Raw genomic sequence first — 18,060 nt, forward strand, 5'->3', positions numbered from 1 at the left:
ATGTATGTTGTGTTAGTTAGGTTGTGAAAGTTTGATTACGTCTAGCAATATGCTAGAATGATTTGTAACCTAAACTTTGTTGCATCACATGTTAGATCTGTTTGGTTTTATGTCCTAAAACTCATAGTTTGTAAACAAAAACATATTCTATTTTCAATAAAGTTTGTATTGTTATTTGTTCAGTAATGATTGTTATTGAATAAAGTGAACTTTACGATCATTAATCTAAATTCAATAAACTAAGAACACTATGGCTATAGTATGATTACTTGAACTATATGTAGAGACATGAGAGTGGATCAAGTTCAAGTATATAGTCAAAATGATCTATAGTATAAGGATAAGGCTGAATACCTTATTCTGGGGACACTATGGATGCGGCCCACTTTTGTATATGATATAAACAATGTGATCACTAAATTGTACATGTGGAGACATGTGAGTGGGGGTGTCCTATGCAATGAGTATTGCATAAGATCGGACCATGAAGAAAACCACTCTCACTTTATAATGTCGTTTACTATTGAGACTGATTTTCTTTTCATTCGATAACCTAGGTAACTCGATTTTAATCCTGAGCTAACCATGAACTCCTGTTTATTCGGAATTATCCTTAGATTTGCATGGGTGAGAGTGGCTCTAGTTCGCCGACTCAATAGGCCTCCCATTTCAGGGGTAAGACTGGGTGAATGGCTGGGGACGTGGGGTGCAAGATGGAATTCACACCAACCCACTTTAGTGTGTTTAATTAATTAGGCATTATGAATGTATGTTTTAATTAAATAGAAAATGTATATGCATAAAGTATGTCATATAGATTTAAAATCCCACCATAGGCTAAGCATGTTTCATGCATTCCAAGTATGTTATAAGTGTTATAATGTATAGTATGCATGTTTAGGGTTCCATGAGTGAAAGATATAAATTGTTATATTATTGCATGGAATGGATGATTATATAATTGTTATATAAAGCATGTTAGATGCATGTTATAGGTTATTTTCAACGTCATAAAACGAGATAGACGTTAAAAATCTATAATAAAGATAAGTGCATGCTCACTTAGGGTTGAGAACCGAGCACGATCAATTTTAATAGTTAAAATAGGTCGATGTCTTACAAAATTGCAGTTACGAGAAAGCTCACCTGGCACGATCTTATCTAAGGCTGGAGGTACTTAAGTTGACGGTTTACGGAACACCTACTACCTGGAGATCGGACCAGTACTTGAGCTTAGTTAGCCGAGTTTTATGAGCATGCTTAAGTGATGTAAGATTTAGAAAAATCACCTAGACTTAAGTTATATTTAATTAGTCGGAATATACTTAAGTAATGAGTATACCCAACCATCTAAAATACTTAGTGGGAGGAAAAAAGTGTATAAGATACATCGTTTTCTTTTCACGCTCTCTGTAAAATTCACACAGTGAGATTCATGCTCGGCCTCGTGTCGCCCTAGGAGCGTCCTCCATTCGGAAGGTATTTGCATGAGTCAATAACAAGGTGAATAGAGAAAGTATTTATAGTAAGTGGGAGAAGGAAGTATGTCAAATACGTCCTATGGTCTCCACCACTAGGTTGCACCGTAAGGTTCCCATGTTCCACCTGCATGTTGCCCTAGAGCAACTACCCATTCGGAGGGTCGTAACATGGGAGTCGAAACAACGCAAACTCCAGAAATGGATAGGATTTCTTAGGTCCGTTCTCAACTTTGGCTTTTTCATTCGATAGCATTGTTGGGATCGATCTATGAGGTCTGAAAATGGCGGGTCACACTTACGAAGAAATACTAAGAGTTGGTATATTCTTGACCAAAACAGCGATAACTAAGAACACTATAGGAAGAAGAGTTATTCTGGGAATAGTGTTTAAGTCAAGAATGTCTTGGTTTAGTGAATGAGTGATTGACTACCCTCGGTAGCAGTTACTCTAACTCACTAAAGTATCGTTGCAAATTAATAATGATTTGGGTACATTATTACATTTGCTAAAACTGATTGGATTAAACAGGATTAAGTCAAATCACTAATAGAATTTTCTTTATATCACAGCATGACAAACTCAATAGTACAATTACTCGCTTCTGAGAAATTAAACGGCGACAACTACACAACTTGGAAATCAAACCTAAACACAATACTGGTCATTGATGATTTAAAGTTTGTTTTAACTGAGGAGTGTCCTCCAAACCCCAGCTCAAATGCAAACCTAACAGTTCGGGATGCGTATGACAGATGGATAAAAGCAAATGATAAAGCCCGAGTGTACATTCTAGCCAGCATATCTGATGTTTTGGCTAAGAAACACGATGTTATGGGTACTGCTAAAGAGATTATGGAATCTCTAAAAGGGAGTTTGGACAACCGTCCTTCTCCCTTAGACATGAAGCCATAAAATACATTTACAACTGCCGTATGAAAGAAGGGACCTCAATTAGAGAACATGTCCTGGACATGATGGTCCATTTCAATGTGGCAGAAGAAAATGAAGTTGTCATTGATGAGAAGAGTCAAGTTAGTTTTATCATGATGTCTCTTCCGAAGAGCTTCTTCCAGTTCCGCACCAATGTGGTAATGAACAAAATAGAATATAACTTGACTGCTCTTCTCAATGACCTACAGACTTATCAGTCCCTCTTAATGAACAAGGGACAAACAGGAGAAGCGAATGTTGCTATCTCCAAGAAATTACTACGAGGATTGTCCTCCAAAAATAAGTCTGGACCTTCAACTTCTAAAAGTGTTTTGATGAAGAAGAAGGGTAAAGGGAAAAATAAGATTCCTACTAACCGCAAACACAAGGTTCAAAAAGCAAATAAAGGAAAATGTTTCCATTGCAATGAAAACGGGCACTGGAAGAGAAACTGTCCAAAATACCTTGTAGAGAAGAAAGCCGAAAAGACACAACAAGGTAAATATGATTTACTCGTTGTAGAAATATGTTTAGTAGAGTATGACAGCTCAACTTGGATACTAGATTCAGGGGCGACTAATCATATTTGTTCTTTTTACCAGGAAACTAGCTCCTGGAGAATGCTTGGGACGGCGAGATAACACTCAGGGTTGGAACAGGAGAGGTTGTCTCAGCAAGATCAGTAAGAAATTTGAAGTTGTTTTTTGGAGATAGATTTATTATATTAGATAATGTATTTTTTGTTCCTGAAATGAAAAGAAATCTAATATCTATCTCTTGTTTATTAGAACAATTGTATAAAGTATCTTTTGAAATCAATGAAGTGTTCATTTGCAAAAGAGGTATTCATATTTGTTCTGCAAAACTAGAAAACAATTTATATATGTTAAAACCGAGCGAAACCAAAGCTATTTTAAATACCGAGATGTTTAAAACATCTGAAACTCAAAATAAACGACAAAAGATTTCTCCTGATACCTATCTTTGGCACTTAAGACTAGGTCACATTAATCTCAATAGGATTGAGAGATTGATTAAAAGAGGACTTCTAAATGAGTTAGAAGACAACTCTTTACCTCCATGTGAGTCTTGTCTTGAGGGTAAAATGACTAAACGATCATTTTCCGAAAAAGGTTGTAGAGCCAAAGAAACCTTAGAACTTGTGTATACAGATCTCTGTGGTCCAATGAATGTCAAAGCACGAGGAGGGTATGAATATTTCATCAGAAGGTATGGCTATCTTTACCTAATGCATCACAAGTTCGAAGCTCTTGAAAAATTCAGAGAGTATAAGACTGAGGTTGAGAATCTATTAGGTAAAACTATTAAAACACTTCGATCAGATCGAGGAGGAGAGTACATGGACTTAAGATTTCAAGACTATATGATAGAACATGGAATAAGGTCACAACTCTCAGCCCCTGGTATGCCTCAACAAAATGGTGTATCAGAAAGGAGAAATAGAACTCTATTAGACATGGTTCGGTCTATGATGAGTTTCGCTCAATTACCCGATCCGTTTTGGGGATATGCAGTGGAGACTGCTACATACATTTTGAACATGGTTCCTACTAAGAGTGTTTCAGAAACACCTTATGAGTTATGGAAAGGGCGTAAAGGTAGTTTACGTCACTTCAGAATTTGGGGATGTCCAGCAAATGTGTTGTTGCAAAACCCCAAGAAATTAGAACGTCGTTCAAAATTATGTCTATTCGTAGGATACCCCAAAGAGACGAAAGGTGGTTTGTTTTATGACCCTCAAGAAAATAGAGTGTTTGTATCCACAAATGCTACATTCTTAGAGGAAGATCACGTAAGAAATCATCAACCTCGTAGCAAACTAGTATTAAGTGAGATTTCTAAAGAAGCTACTAATAAAACAAGAGTTGTTGATCAAGCTGGTTCTTCAACAAGAGTTGTTGATGGAGCTGACACTTCTGGTCAATCACATCCTTCTCAAGAGTTGAGAATGCATCGACGTAGTGGGAGGGTTATAACTCAACCCGATCGTTACTTGGGTTTGGCAGAAACTCAAGTCATCATACCTGATGATGGCGTTGAGAATCCATTGACCTATAAACAGGCAATGAATGATGAAGATAGAGATCAGTGGATTAAAGCCATGAATCTTGAAATGGAGTCAATGTACTTCAATACAGTCTGGGAACTTGTAGATCAACCAGATGGGGTAAAACCTATTGGTTGCAAATGGATCTATAAGAGGAAACGAGACCAAACCGGTAAGGTACAGACCTTTAAAGCTCGACTAGTAGCAAAGGGTTATACCCAAAGAGAGGGGGTGGACTATGAAGAAACCTTCTCTCCTGTTGCTATGCTTAAATCGATTAGAATACTCTTGTCTATTGCCACATTTTATGATTAGGAAATTTGGCAAATGGATGTTAAGACAGCCTTTCTAAACGGCAATCTTGAAGAGAGTATCTATATGGCTCAACCAGAGGGGTTCATTGAACAGGATCACGAGCAAAGGGTTTGCAAGCTTAAAAGATCCATTTATGGGTTGAAGCAAGCATCTCGATCCTCGAATATAAAGTTTGATACTGCGATCAAATCTTATGGCTTTAAATAGAATGTTGACGAACCTTGTGTTTATAAAAGGATAGTCAACTCTACAGTAGCTTTCCTGGTGTTGTACGTTGACGATATCCTACTCATTGGAAATGATGTGGGATTTCTGACTGACATTAAGCATTGGCTAGCGACACAATTCCAAATGAAATATTTGGGAGAGGCTCAGTTTGTTCTTGGAATCCAAATTGTTTGGAATCGCAAGAAAAAAACACTAGCATTGTCTCAGGCATCGTACATCGACAAAATGTTGATTCGATATAAGATGCAGGACTCCAAGAAAGGATTATTACCTTTCAAGCATGGAGTTCATTTGTCGAAGGAACAAAGTCCTAAGACACCTCAAGAAGTTGAGGATATGAGACACATTCCCTATGCATCAGCAGTCGGCAGTCTGATGTATGTCATGCTATGGACCGGACCCGACATATGCTATGCTGTGGGAATTGTCAGCAGATACCAGTCCAATCCGGGACGTGCTCATTGGACTGCCGTTAAGAATATCCTCAAGTATCTTAGGAGAACGAGGGACTATATGCTAGTGTACGGTGCTAAGGATCTGATCCTTACAGGATACACTGACTCAGATTTTCAGACCGATGTAGATTCGAGGAAATCGACATCAGGATCTGTCTTCACTCTGAACGGAGGAGCAATAATATGGAGAAGCATAAAGCAAGGTTGCATTGCTGATTCCACCATGGAGGCTGAGTATGTTGCTGCTTGTGAAGAAGCGAAAGTGTAAGGATTCGAATTTTTGTTTTATTTATTTTAGATTTTATGCTAAGATTTTATTTTTGCTGCCAAAACGAAAAGATATTATGCTGCATTTATTATCGCTGGAAAATGTATGATTTCTAGCAAGGAAATTACTACTTTAATAGAAAAGTCGTAAAGACCTTTTATATTCCCATATACAACTCTCCTCCTTCCTTACGAAACAACTTTTGCTCTCCAAACGTTTAGGGTTTTCGAGGGTGTCTGAGAGTACGGAAAAATCGAGACGGTTAGCCAGGAAAAACGTGTGAGGTGATTCGCTGGATTTTCTTCGGCGAGTGGCCGGAGGGAGAAGCGACCGAGGCTATCGGTGTTGAATATCGTTGTGCGTCGGTCGAAATAGGCGAGGGATGTCGTCGCATCGTCGGAATCGGGGTTGTGACGTCGTCGTTGGCGGCGCAGCAACGATTAGGGTTTTCGTGAGATTTCGGGTAAGGAAGACAAAGGAAAACGGGTCGGGTTCACGTTTGGCCTCTGGACCAGCCCACGGAACGAATGCGGACCCTGTGCATTTCGGCCCAATGCGGACGCGCGCTGCAGCCTTGGTCTCGGCTCCGCACGCGTGCTCTCGGTTCGGCTTGACGTGTACGGCGGCTCGGCTCCGTCAAAACCCGCGGCTCGGCTCCGTCAAATCCCGCAGCTCAGCTTGGCGGCTTAATTGGTCGGCTCTGCAGCTCGGCTTGGTGAATCGGTATCACTATAATATATCGATTCCAAGGTTTTTGACCCTTCCGAAGCCGTTTCTGCCCTTAATTTTACCATCCGAGGTCAGTATGGCTTGGCTCCTAAACGTTAAAGATAGACTAGGTCGAGGGTTTATTTTGATAAATAGCATGAGGTTTAGCTAGGGTACCTTATGAAAGGTTCTAAATTTTTATGTGGTTATCATAGGACATATTTAACCGCTGGGATTAGCTCGTTGTGAGTGACTTCAACCAAGACTATCGAGGTAAGTGACCTTACTGTTGGAGTTAGCTTTCTACGTGTTGTATGATGGTGCGTGCCCTGTGGCCCCTGCATGCACCATATTTTATGTGATATGATTATGTGATGTATAGATGGTATTGACCGTAGATTGTGTATGTTATGTGATGTATGAACTTGTGTTGACTGTTTATGTTATGTCATGAATGAGATGTTAGTATTGTATGCCATGAATATGTTGATTGATGCCATAGATACACGTAGAATTATCGAGTCATGTCATGAGATGTTTATGCAACTGGAATGTTTATGTAATATGCCATGTAATGTAAGTCATGTGAGATGCCATGTGATGTAAGAAACGTAAATGTGATGTTAGCACTGCTTGTGTAATGCCATGTTAGATATGTTAAGGGACCTCATGCATATATGTATGTCACGTGCATCGGGATTCTTCCCCTTTATGATACGAAAGAATGAAATACGATATTTATGTTCGCCATGATATCATGCGGGCCCTTTTCTGTTCTGAGGTGTCCGGCTACGTGTAACACGTTGTGCCCGACCAAGTCAGGCCCAGGGGGCACGTATAAGAGCCCGCCTGGTGGGTTCATGTACACGTACATGGGCCATGTGTGAAGGAGTACCACACATCCAACCCTACCCGGAATAGAAAAGCGCCCAAGACTATGAAAAGTTAGGTCCCGCTCATATGTTGCATGTGTTTGCATTCCTAACCCCAACAGTGGGGTGACTTACTGAGTATTTCATAAAATACTCAAGCCACGTGCTACCTACATTTTTCAGGTAAAGGCAAGGCGCCAATGTACGGTTGACGGCGGAGCTGAGGCCACCATGGAAATTGGAGACGGGATATTTTTAGGAGTTTACTTTTATTAGACTGTTTTAAGTTATAGGATTGAGTATCGTTTTATTTGGATTTATTTTGAATTCAGTATTGAAGGTTTATTTTCGGAGTTTAGGTTTTGTTTTGGATTTATGAATTTTTATGAAAGACTATTTCAAGGTTATTTATGATGAGCTTCCGCCTAATGAGATAAGTATGCATGGGTGACGTCACTAATTAGGTTAAAGAAAATTAGGGGCGTTACAGAAAGAATCTGTATGGCTTAGGAAGTTCTTAACTGATTTGGAAGTCGTTCCAAATATGCATCTTCCCGTCACTCTTTATTGTGATAACAGTGGAGCAGTTGCAAATTCAAAAGAACCAAGAAGCCATAAGCGAGGAAAACATATTGAGCGCAAATACCATCTCATAAGGGAGATTGTGCAACGAGGAGATGTGATCGTCACACAGATAGCTTCAGAGCACAACATTGCTAATTCATTTACAAAGCCCCTCACGGCTAAAGTGTTTGAAGGGCACCTAGTGAGTCTAGGACTACGAGTTATGTAATCTAGGGCAAGTGGGAGAAAAGGCATGAGTATATGATGCCCTAGTTCATTGTATTTCTCTCTACTCAACGTTATAAAACCCCACTAGAGTTTTAGTCCAAGTGGGAGTTTGTTGGGTTTATGTCCTAAAACTCATAGTTTGTAAACAAAAACATTTTCAATAAAGTTATTATTGTTATTTATTCAGTAATGATTGTTATTGAATAAAGTGAACTTTACGATCATTAATTTAAACCAATAAACTAAGAACACTCTGGCTATAGTATGATTACTTGAACTATATGTAGAGACATAAGAGTGGATCAAGTTCAAGTATATAGTCAAAATGATCTATAGTATAAGGATAAGGCTGAATACCTTATTCTGGGGACACTATGGATGCGGCCCACTTTTGTATATGATATAAACAATGTGATCACTAAATTGTACATGTGGAGACATGTGAGTGGGGGCGTCCTATGCAATGAGTATTGCATAAGATCGGACCATGAAGAAAATCACTCTCACTTTATAATGTCGTTTACTGTTGAGACTGATTTTCTTTTCATTCGATAACCTAGGTAACTCGATTTTAATCCTGAGCTAACCATGAACTCCTATTTATTCGGAATTATCCTTAGATTTGCATGGGTGAGAGTGGCTCTAGTTCGCCGACTCAATAGGCCTCCCATTTCAGGGGTAAGACTGGGTGAATGGCTGGGGACGTGGGGTGCAAGATGGAATTCGCTCCTACCCACTTTTAGGGATAGAAGAAAGGTAGTTTCCTTAAGCACTGACTCCAGGTCTTGAACAAGGGGCCCCACCCTCTCATTGGCCTGAGAGGGATTCGGTTTACTGGTTGGACCACAAACCAATTGTTCATTAGAGGATCAGTGAGACATAAGGAACAAGAAGTAACTTTAGGGGTAAAACGGTAAATTGACCCAGCTCTAGTTACGAACAACCTGTGAAGGATCGACTTACTAATCATGGTTATATCAAATTGACAGAAATATATCTATAGTGAGGGGAGTGCAACTACTAGGCTATAGTGGAGTGTCCTAGTAGTTAACGAATGTTGGTTAACAAGGTTAATGAGTTTAGCCGGTTAATCTTGGATCGTTGGAGCCCATGATCTATAGGTCCATTAGGTCCCTCTGCTAGCTCATATCGAACTAAACCATAGAACAATGTGACAAGTGAGTTCGAAGTGTTCGAATTCAAATTAGGGAATATGCGCTACATATATACGATATATTTAACCGCATTTATGTTTTATTTACGAATTAAACAAAAGAAGAGAATCGGAGATATTTAAATAAGATTTAAATATCTTAATCAATTATGTGTCGGAATTGATTGGGATTGGCATTTGAATTAATATTAAATATTAATTAAATAGTTTAATTAATAATTTAATGTTACTTTAATTTGAAATTCATTATTCAAATTAATTGTTGAATTAAAATGAAGAAAGTCAAAATGTTGACTTTCATCTAATGGAAAAATCATGGAGTGGAATTTTGAGGTGTCAAAATTTGGTTTAACCAAACTTGCATGTTTGCCAAATAAACCCCACAAGTTTGAGTGGAATTTTGAGTGTCAAAATTTGGTTAATTCAAACATGCATGCTTGCCACATAATCCCAAACATTTGAGTGGAATTTTAAGTGTCAAAATTTGGTGATCTCAAATTTGCATGAACATGCAAACATCACTCTTTAAATAGAGTGATCATTGTACATGGAAGGTCTTCTTCTTGGTGGAAAACCTTGAGAAAAACCTCTCACAAACATCTCTTCACATATACAAAATCTCTTCCAAGTTTAGTCACTCACCGGATTCCACAATCCCGTTCTAAGGCCGGAGGATAGTGGAGAAGACACTAGTGGTGGTTCGAAACCGGTTCGTGAGGAAAAAGGAGTTTGAACTACAAAAGGTTAGTATCTAAACTAATTAAGTTTTAATACTTATGAACATGTTAGTTATATACTATAATTAATGTTCTTAAAGTGCGAAAGTGCCTAAGATCCAAATTGCTTCCGCGTGTGTTATATTAACACCATCAAGATCACGATCACACACACATACATGGAGTGACCGCACGTGATGACTATAAAGGAGGTAGAGTTTCGATGGATTTCAACCCGCACCTCGACGATAGATGCCTGAGCACGTGGTCTCCCCGCCCTTTAATATAGTGATGATATCCCTAGGTAACCAAGATGGCGAGACAATGTCATCAGGAGAGTTTAAGTAGAAATAGATTTATATATTTGATTCTTTGTGAAAATGAATGAACATCATCAATGGATATAATCTATCAGAAAAATAAACAAATCTTAACCTATACACTTTCACTAGACAATTACATTTTTGCCCCTCAACTGGACAACCTGAGCCTACAACAACTTCACCACCCTAGAATTTTGCTAAAAAATTGCAGAATATCAGGGCAAATTCATGAATGACCTTGCCATGCCCACCATCTATTTACACTACAGTGAACTTGCAAGTATAATGAAGCAGCAGCAGCCATGAACTTTAGTCAAAGACCTCATTTTCTCCATTTTGATAGATAGATATATGATGTTAAACCGAAACCGAGCAGAGAAGCCCCTGCTGACCCTATGGGCTTCAAGAAGAGAGATCATTTTCTTCGGCGTTCGTCTGAGAAGAAGCACGATCTGTGATGCCACAGGCTCCCCATGGCCCATGGAGATTCTGCTGCTGGCACCAATTATCTGGGACACTCAAGAAGTGTGCAGACATGAACTTTCTAAATCTCCTCTTGTACTCCTTCGGAGAGACAACAGTGGGCAGAACATTTTTCGGTCTCAGAGAGGATTTTGCCCATGTCTCTAGTTGCTTATCCCACGTGTATTGTCTAAGGTAATCGATAATCCCGCATACAAGTTCCTTCTTCTCGGCATCGACCCCGACAAGCAGAGAATAATCCATAACATTCATAGACTGCTTACAAAAGATGAAACTTATGGTAAACAAATGGTTATCAAACGAGACATAAATGTTCGAAAATTTGTAAGAAATGTATCATTGTTAATGAACATAAATGAATTAGTTTTGTACTCACATTGAGAAAAGCAGTATCATTCCAAATAGCCCGTTGCAACCGACGCTTTGCTTGATTATTAACATAGAGGGGAGATGAGTTCATGTCATTCACAAAGTTCTGATCTAAGAGGACTTCACCAAAATCGTTAGTAGCTGGATTGTATCGAGCATGTAGAGCTCCTTTAAGATCATATTGGCGAATTATGTTGCGACCGAAACTGAGATTCTCCATGACCATCAATTCATGCCTCACCTCTTTCCCGCTCTTGGGATCTCTCACTGTTACCTGTTAAAAAGAACGTTAACAAGGACAACCAAAATGTTGACGAAATGACTGTTCGGAATGTTCGGTCTATCATACCTGATAGATTCCAAGAACTTTAGCGAGGCAGGACTGGTTCCCCATGTCAAATGATTCATTAATGTACTTGAAATAATCGGGAGCGAACTTCATAAATGACTCATATTCGGTCCTTTTAATTTCTTTGATAATGAACCTGTCATCAAGTGTCTTGGCGAAGAAAGATTTGCTCTTCCCGCCTTTTGCATTCCAGTGTATACAACGGCTTAGGGAAGCTATGTAATGGAGCTCAGATGGGCAGCATCGTCTACGAAGATCACGGAACTGATTGAAATATGGACAATTCACAAGATATTTTCCCTTTGCTAGTGACTTTATGATCCCTTCATGTTCGGCTCGCTTGAAAGTCTTTGGGAGAAGAGAATCCAACAAATTTAATCTGTCAAAACTTGAGAACTGATGTTCTTCTGAAGAGACGCTCGAATCAGAATCTGAGGATCCATTGGAGGGAACTTTATTTAGACCCTCTCCCTTACTATCCTCATTATGAAGATCTGTTTCAAGGGATAGATCCTTCAACAAAGCAAGTACACAAGCAACTATGCTCGAGAGTTCGCCCTCGTAATCTGAAACAATAAACTTCTCATTTGAAAGAAAAATGTGTAGCTTCTGTCCTTCTTTGTTGATGAAGTCATGGGCTGTGGGTAAGAGTTTTGGAGTATAGTTACTGATGGATTTGAGTTCGGGAAAATAACTTCTCTGGATGTCCCTCATGCGCATTTGCTGGATCTCCGAAAATGGTGTCCAGAACAATTTGTCCAAGGTCAAATTACCAGTTGAACTTGGAATATCACCAGATGACAGAACCCTTCCTGCTTGAGGATCCTCATCATCTGAATGGCGACGGTTGAAGCCATTTGACAACGATCCTTGGCGAGAAAGTTGTTTGGGGCTCAGATCATCCATAATTGGTATCTCCGTGACTTCAGTCGCCGAAGGTAAACCAAGTTCATCACCATCGGACTCTCCATCCAAATGTTCAACTGCAATTTCCTTTGGATGTAATGCATTTTCGTCGACTGATACATCTTGCTGAACGTTTCTATCATCAGTCTGTGCAATTGATTCTAATCCCTCATGTCCGACTGGTTCAGGCTCAACATTTTCAGAGGTGCCAGAGTTTAATGTAACACCCACTGATGTTAATAATTGCAAGCGTTTATCCCAAATACATGATTCTAGTAGCAGCTCCCAGAGCAGTCGATTCAGACTGAGATATTTGTGAAAAGGGAAGTCCGGGTTTCCTTTCTTAGTAAGAGAACTTTGAATATTTTGCTGTGTTTCATTCAATTAAAAAAAAGGGGAAAGTATGCCTTAGAAAAATAAGAGATGCACTTCTTCATAAGCAAAAAAGGAGAAGAAATTCAAAAGAAGTAAAGTTAAAGCTAACCTCAAATTCTGATCTTTCTTCGTTTAACATTTCTTCTAACAAAGAAAAGTCGTTTACAGTTGAACTTTTACGTTCGGATATGATCTTCTTCAGAAACTGCGCAATCTCAGTGAAAAGTATCATCCCTTTCGCGTAAACCTTGAACAGAGAAGATTGACAATTGGTTAGAAAGCAAAGAAGTATATATTGACAATTGACAGACAGACAGAGATAAGATTACATACATTTTCAGTTTCTGTGATGAGATGACCTTGTCTCATTGAACTGTTGAACTCCAGTTTCTGAGGAGGCATAGAGACCGTATATATTGCTACCTCCGTATATCTGAACATAGCAACCATATTGCCCAGTCTACAATCCACAAGAACAATAGCTAAGGACAGGTAAAAAGGAAATGCAAGCACAGGTAAATATCCGGACTATGGCAACACGTACCCGAAGAAGTAGAGGAAGTCCCCAAACAACGAATGACCACAAACTGATGATTTACTAGGTAAAGTACAATCAGAGAAACAAAGCTCCAAAAACTTCCCGAATGACAAGCCACGTGCTGCTGTGGAGATCAGCACCCTTTTTGTGGACTTTGAAGGTCCTCCCTTAGATTTACATTTACTGCAACGACTCCACATCCAAAGTTTTCCTTCTGTTTCACCTGGCAAAACTTTATTGACTGGAAGCTGTTTGACTTGAATGCAAAGCTGCTTTCGAGAATGTGCGTAATAGTAATAGTGAGCTTCCGGCAGTTCACCACATACAGTGCAGACGTTCTTCTGCAATTTCACCAACATCGAGTCAGAACCATCGTAAACAATGTTGATCTTTATCATGACTAGACTCTCAACAGCTTAGTAAATTATAAAGATAGAAGAACAGTAGTAACATTGTTGCGACTCTATTACAAACCTGATTTAGTAAATTTTCTTGTAAAAATTTCCCGAGAGGAGCATCAAAATTCTTGTAGAACACAATATGTGAAAAATGACTTTGCTCACACATGGTTCCCTTCAAAGCATTTCGGCTCGACATCAAAACCAAAATACTCTGAGAATCGAATGGCGTCTTCTTCTGCAGTTTGTCTTCAGAATAGTTTGGAGCAGTTTCATGGAATCCAAAGCCTTCATCAAAGGTTGATTGATGGGGCACAAACTGTTCATGAATGGAATTCTCTTCATCAGAACTACCCCTAACTTCCACATCAAATTGATCGGCTCCCGGTGGAGTAGAGGGAATTGAGTCAGACTTGGCAACCAAGCCACTCAGGTCTTTTCCATGTCCAAAATAAGAAGAAAACGACTGACAGGGAGAAGCTAAGAAAAAACTTTCTCCCATGACTCTCTTTAATGAATCAGAAATGGATGAGAGTCCAGAAAATATGGCAGGATTATATGGTTCCCCCTCCAGGTTTGATCCGTTAGAAGCCCCTTGTGCATTTGGGCTACAAGGCTCTAAAGGTGATTGTGGATCGGATGAAACAGTAGCTGGTACTCCACCAAATGGAATAGTTGCAAACATAGCTCGCTGATCAACAAGGAAAGAAGTCTCTAACATTAAGTGAAATGCCATAACAACCGCAATCTGCACGACAACCTTTATCTTCTTCAATTCATCACTGTGAGCTCCTTTCAGCAAAATCTGCAGCAGATTTTAAAATTTTTAAATAAAATCAAATCAAATCAATAAGCTTGATATGAAGTCCAATCAGAGAGAGTATATCATCCATCATCCATTTGTATAGGTGACAGATAATCGAAGAATTTGTCTCAAACTCAATGATATAATAGTAAAAGATAGCCTAAATAAGAAAAAATATACTGACCGTACAACCCAAACGTGTTGGACAGCCCTCAATAAACATTAAAGTTTTAGTTGGCCTCTTTCCTCCCTCCAAAAGACCAGCATGTTCTTCTACAATTTTTTCAAAGTAAACAGCATCACATTGTCTTGTGTTTTGGCTCATTAAAGTTTCAGATGTCAAAATTGGTGAACCAGTACAAAGAGCTATTCTCTCCAGACGGTGGAGCTTCATATCAAGCACTAATGTCATGCCTTTCTTGAGCATTGCTTCTTGGATAACTCGTGATGTAGTTTTCTCAACTAAAATCACATTTGCGGTGCAAACTTCAATCATCTCTATAACATGCTTCGTAAAATCATTTTCCTATGTTCAGACAGTAAAAAATCATTTTCCTGTGCATTTCTCAGTGACAGAATAGTCAGACTGAAACATCTAAATTCAGTACCTGATCCATTGAATTAAATGAAGACAGTCTACTTATTGGAGCCTCTCCGAGCATGCCTTCAATCAGTATTAACTTTGGGTTCTTACAATGTGTTGGCATGTGCTTGTGAGCTGCATGCTTCTTGAATACCATACCCTTGACAAATTGACTACAATTGTAAGAAAAAAAAAACTATGTAAGAAGCTGTCCTACTCTGATGCACTAACATGTAATAGGGAAGAGAGAAAAACACACACACACACACACCCAAAGGTTTGTGCTCCACTCACTCTCACATGTTTCACTTGTTCATTCCATCACTTCAAATGAGAAGAATAAGAAGAATTAAGGGAAAGGAAATACGCTCCTAGACAGGCTTTTGAATCCATTTGTCCGTGTTATATGTAACATAAGCTTTTAATTAAAAACGAATAAAGAATGAGATTGTCTATAACACCCGATTTGAATGAGAACTTGTATGAAATAGCATAGTTTAGAAAAGTTTAAAAGAACCAATAGGTATGTATACACCAACAAGGAAGCCACAAAGCATTGGCTGATGCAGTAGAGACATCAAAATTATGGTTAAGTAAAGGGATAAATACCTCTCTATATTAAGTTTGCAGACAACATAACATAGTTTAGTAAATTACATGAAAACTTCAAGGTAGTTTTCAAAGTTACCTTTGGCTGCGAGTTCCTGTTGCAATGCACTTTACTTTCACATGAGCTTCTGGATCCACCGCTTTACCATTTACTACAGGCTTCAAAAATGTGGCAGCTTCCCAGGACAAAGAAGAAACTATATCCACCCAATTTTCACTATCCTCCCCTGATGAGGCAACGCCTACGAATTTAAGAAGATGACCAATGAACACCTTGAACTTCCCATTCATAATCTGTTGCATTGCCCTTTGTTTTTGCTCTTTAATCCTATAGCTGACACTGGCTTCATCCACAGAGCGACTAAAGGAACTTGACGTGTTCCATTCTGTGCTGTCATCAAACTCGTCGTCGTCGTCGTCGTCGTCATAACCCATCCCACCCTCCACGTGATCCTGTGGGTCCTCTGGCTCTGGAGGATCCCACAGATCAGTATCCAACCAATTAGAATGGGATTGCTCAATTTCCGCATTAACACGAACACCAGAGCCGTTGTGTGTTGCCTCTTGGCTAATTGTGATTACACTTTCATCATCTCTTCCACTGAGTTGACCGTTGCTATGAACTACTTCGCTCCAGTTCTGTGACATCCTTTCTTGCCTACAATCGATGCTGTCTTGGCTACTTCTTGTTGTACCTTCTTGACCATCCCTAACAAAACAAAATGTATGCAATGACGTCAAGAAAAGTTGTGGTAGTTGACTAAAAAAATTTTCTTTTAGTAAGCTATCTTACTTGATATCTAAATTTGCCACTGTTGAACAATCACCTGATATGAAAGAGAAGATAAAGGCATTAAATCATGAGAACCGAGATTCAGGGTGGAAAAAAAGAAGTATGGAAACACTTGAAAGAAGTATAATTAGCTTGAAACCCTACTATCGCAACTCGACAGCGAAGGCATTGGACTTAACATCAACACTTCACTCGAACTTTTATTATCCAGATTCATCGTTTCTAGCTCCTGGTTCTCTTTGCAAACTTTACATATACACACGGTGCCAGAATCATCTAAATCAAACGAATTACCATTCCCCAACCTTTTGCCCTCTGAATCTGTTATCACAGCACCACAATAATGGCACATACCACACACCAAACTCCAGTAATTTCACTCAAGAACAGCCTCTCCTACACCAATCCTAGGCAAAACAACATCACTGTCAGTACATGGAAACCACATTTAAGTGATTGTAAACTAATCAGTAATGACGATAGACAATTCATTACAAGCCCTGAACCAAAAGCCTCTAAAATATTGCATGCAGAAAACAAATATTCAAAATGCTCTAACATCCACAATCCAATCAAGCCATTTAAACAAATTCGATACCAATCAAATAGTGTGATTCGGAGTACCAAATAACACTGAAGCAGCCAAGAATCTGTGTTATAAAAAAAAAAACAATACGTAGATCTCCAACTATAATTCTTCACCAAGAAAAAAAAAAAATCAAGAAGGTGAATCAAATTCCCAAGAAACACAAGAAACTCCACCCCCACCAACACAACACTATATCATCAGAAATCTTACCGAGAAAATTTAAGAAAAGAAACACGAATTCGCTTTCGTAATTGAACATCAACCAACTATAACCAAAAATCCACCGGATAATCATGAAAACCAAATCCGACGCAGCAGCCTCACAGCCAAGAAACATTAAAAAAAAAAAAAGATCATAACACAAAATACAAAAAAGAAGAAGAAGAATTGAAGGAAATGGAGTAAATTACTTCCCATAAAAGCAATCAACAACAGGTACAAAGATGTGGATATTTCTTCAAAATCAATCAAAGATCAAGATAAAGAGAGAGAGGGAGAGAGAGACCTTGTTGTTACTTCGGATTCAATTAATTGGGCGTGAAGAAATCAAAGAAGAAGCATAGAAGAATGGGTATAGCTGGGGAGACGGGTTGCAGAGTCCAGAAGAGTTCAAAGTGACGAAGAAAGAGAGAGAGAGAGAGAGAGAGAGAGAGAGAGAGAAATGGGTATTTATATTGAAGCGAAAAAAGGGGAAAGGAAAGAAGAAATGTAAGCGAAGGTAGACATGGATAGACAATTAAGGAGGCGAGAAAAATAATTAAAATAATAATAAATTTTACTGTTTCAAAAAAAATAATAAAAATAATAAAATGTATTGTGGGACCCACACGTATTTTGTAATTAATACCAAAATTTGAATAATGGTATGTATAGAATTATTGTATTTTTTTTTCTTTTAATTTTTATTTGTATATAGAAAAAAAGAAAACGAA

At 38.7% G+C, this 18,060-nt stretch overlaps 1 protein-coding gene across 3 annotated transcripts; it reads right to left on the reverse strand.

Moving 5' to 3' along the window:
• Window positions 1–10,347: 10,347 nt before the first annotated feature.
• FAB1D (FORMS APLOID AND BINUCLEATE CELLS 1A) lies at window positions 10,348–17,809 on the reverse strand. Of its 3 annotated transcripts, none has more exons than XM_023679606.2 (13): window positions 17,634–17,809; window positions 16,684–16,935; window positions 16,540–16,573; window positions 15,826–16,455; window positions 15,163–15,310; window positions 14,739–15,080; window positions 13,826–14,554; window positions 13,358–13,692; window positions 13,147–13,273; window positions 12,923–13,060; window positions 11,533–12,807; window positions 11,191–11,457; window positions 10,348–11,069 (listed from the first exon to the last, which is right to left on the reverse strand). In XM_023679606.2, exons 2-13 carry the CDS (start codon window positions 16,889–16,891, stop codon window positions 10,734–10,736), a joined length of 4,569 nt encoding a protein of 1,522 aa, XP_023535374.1. In that variant the 5' UTR covers window positions 16,892–16,935; window positions 17,634–17,809; the 3' UTR covers window positions 10,348–10,733. The 3 variants fall into 3 exon arrangements, with proteins under 3 accessions (XP_023535374.1, XP_023535373.1, XP_086980968.1); XM_023679605.2 differs by having other exon boundaries at window positions 16,684–16,946; window positions 17,634–17,808; XM_087124842.1 differs by lacking the exons at window positions 16,540–16,573; window positions 16,684–16,935; window positions 17,634–17,809 and adding an exon at window positions 15,401–15,461 and having other exon boundaries at window positions 15,826–15,889.
• Window positions 17,810–18,060: the final 251 nt, after the last annotated feature.

The sequence above is a fragment of the Cucurbita pepo genome, chromosome 6 (assembly GCF_057944985.1).
Source record: "Cucurbita pepo subsp. pepo isolate OVF chromosome 6, ASM5794498v1, whole genome shotgun sequence".
In the NCBI taxonomy this organism is placed as follows: domain Eukaryota; kingdom Viridiplantae; phylum Streptophyta; class Magnoliopsida; order Cucurbitales; family Cucurbitaceae; genus Cucurbita; species Cucurbita pepo.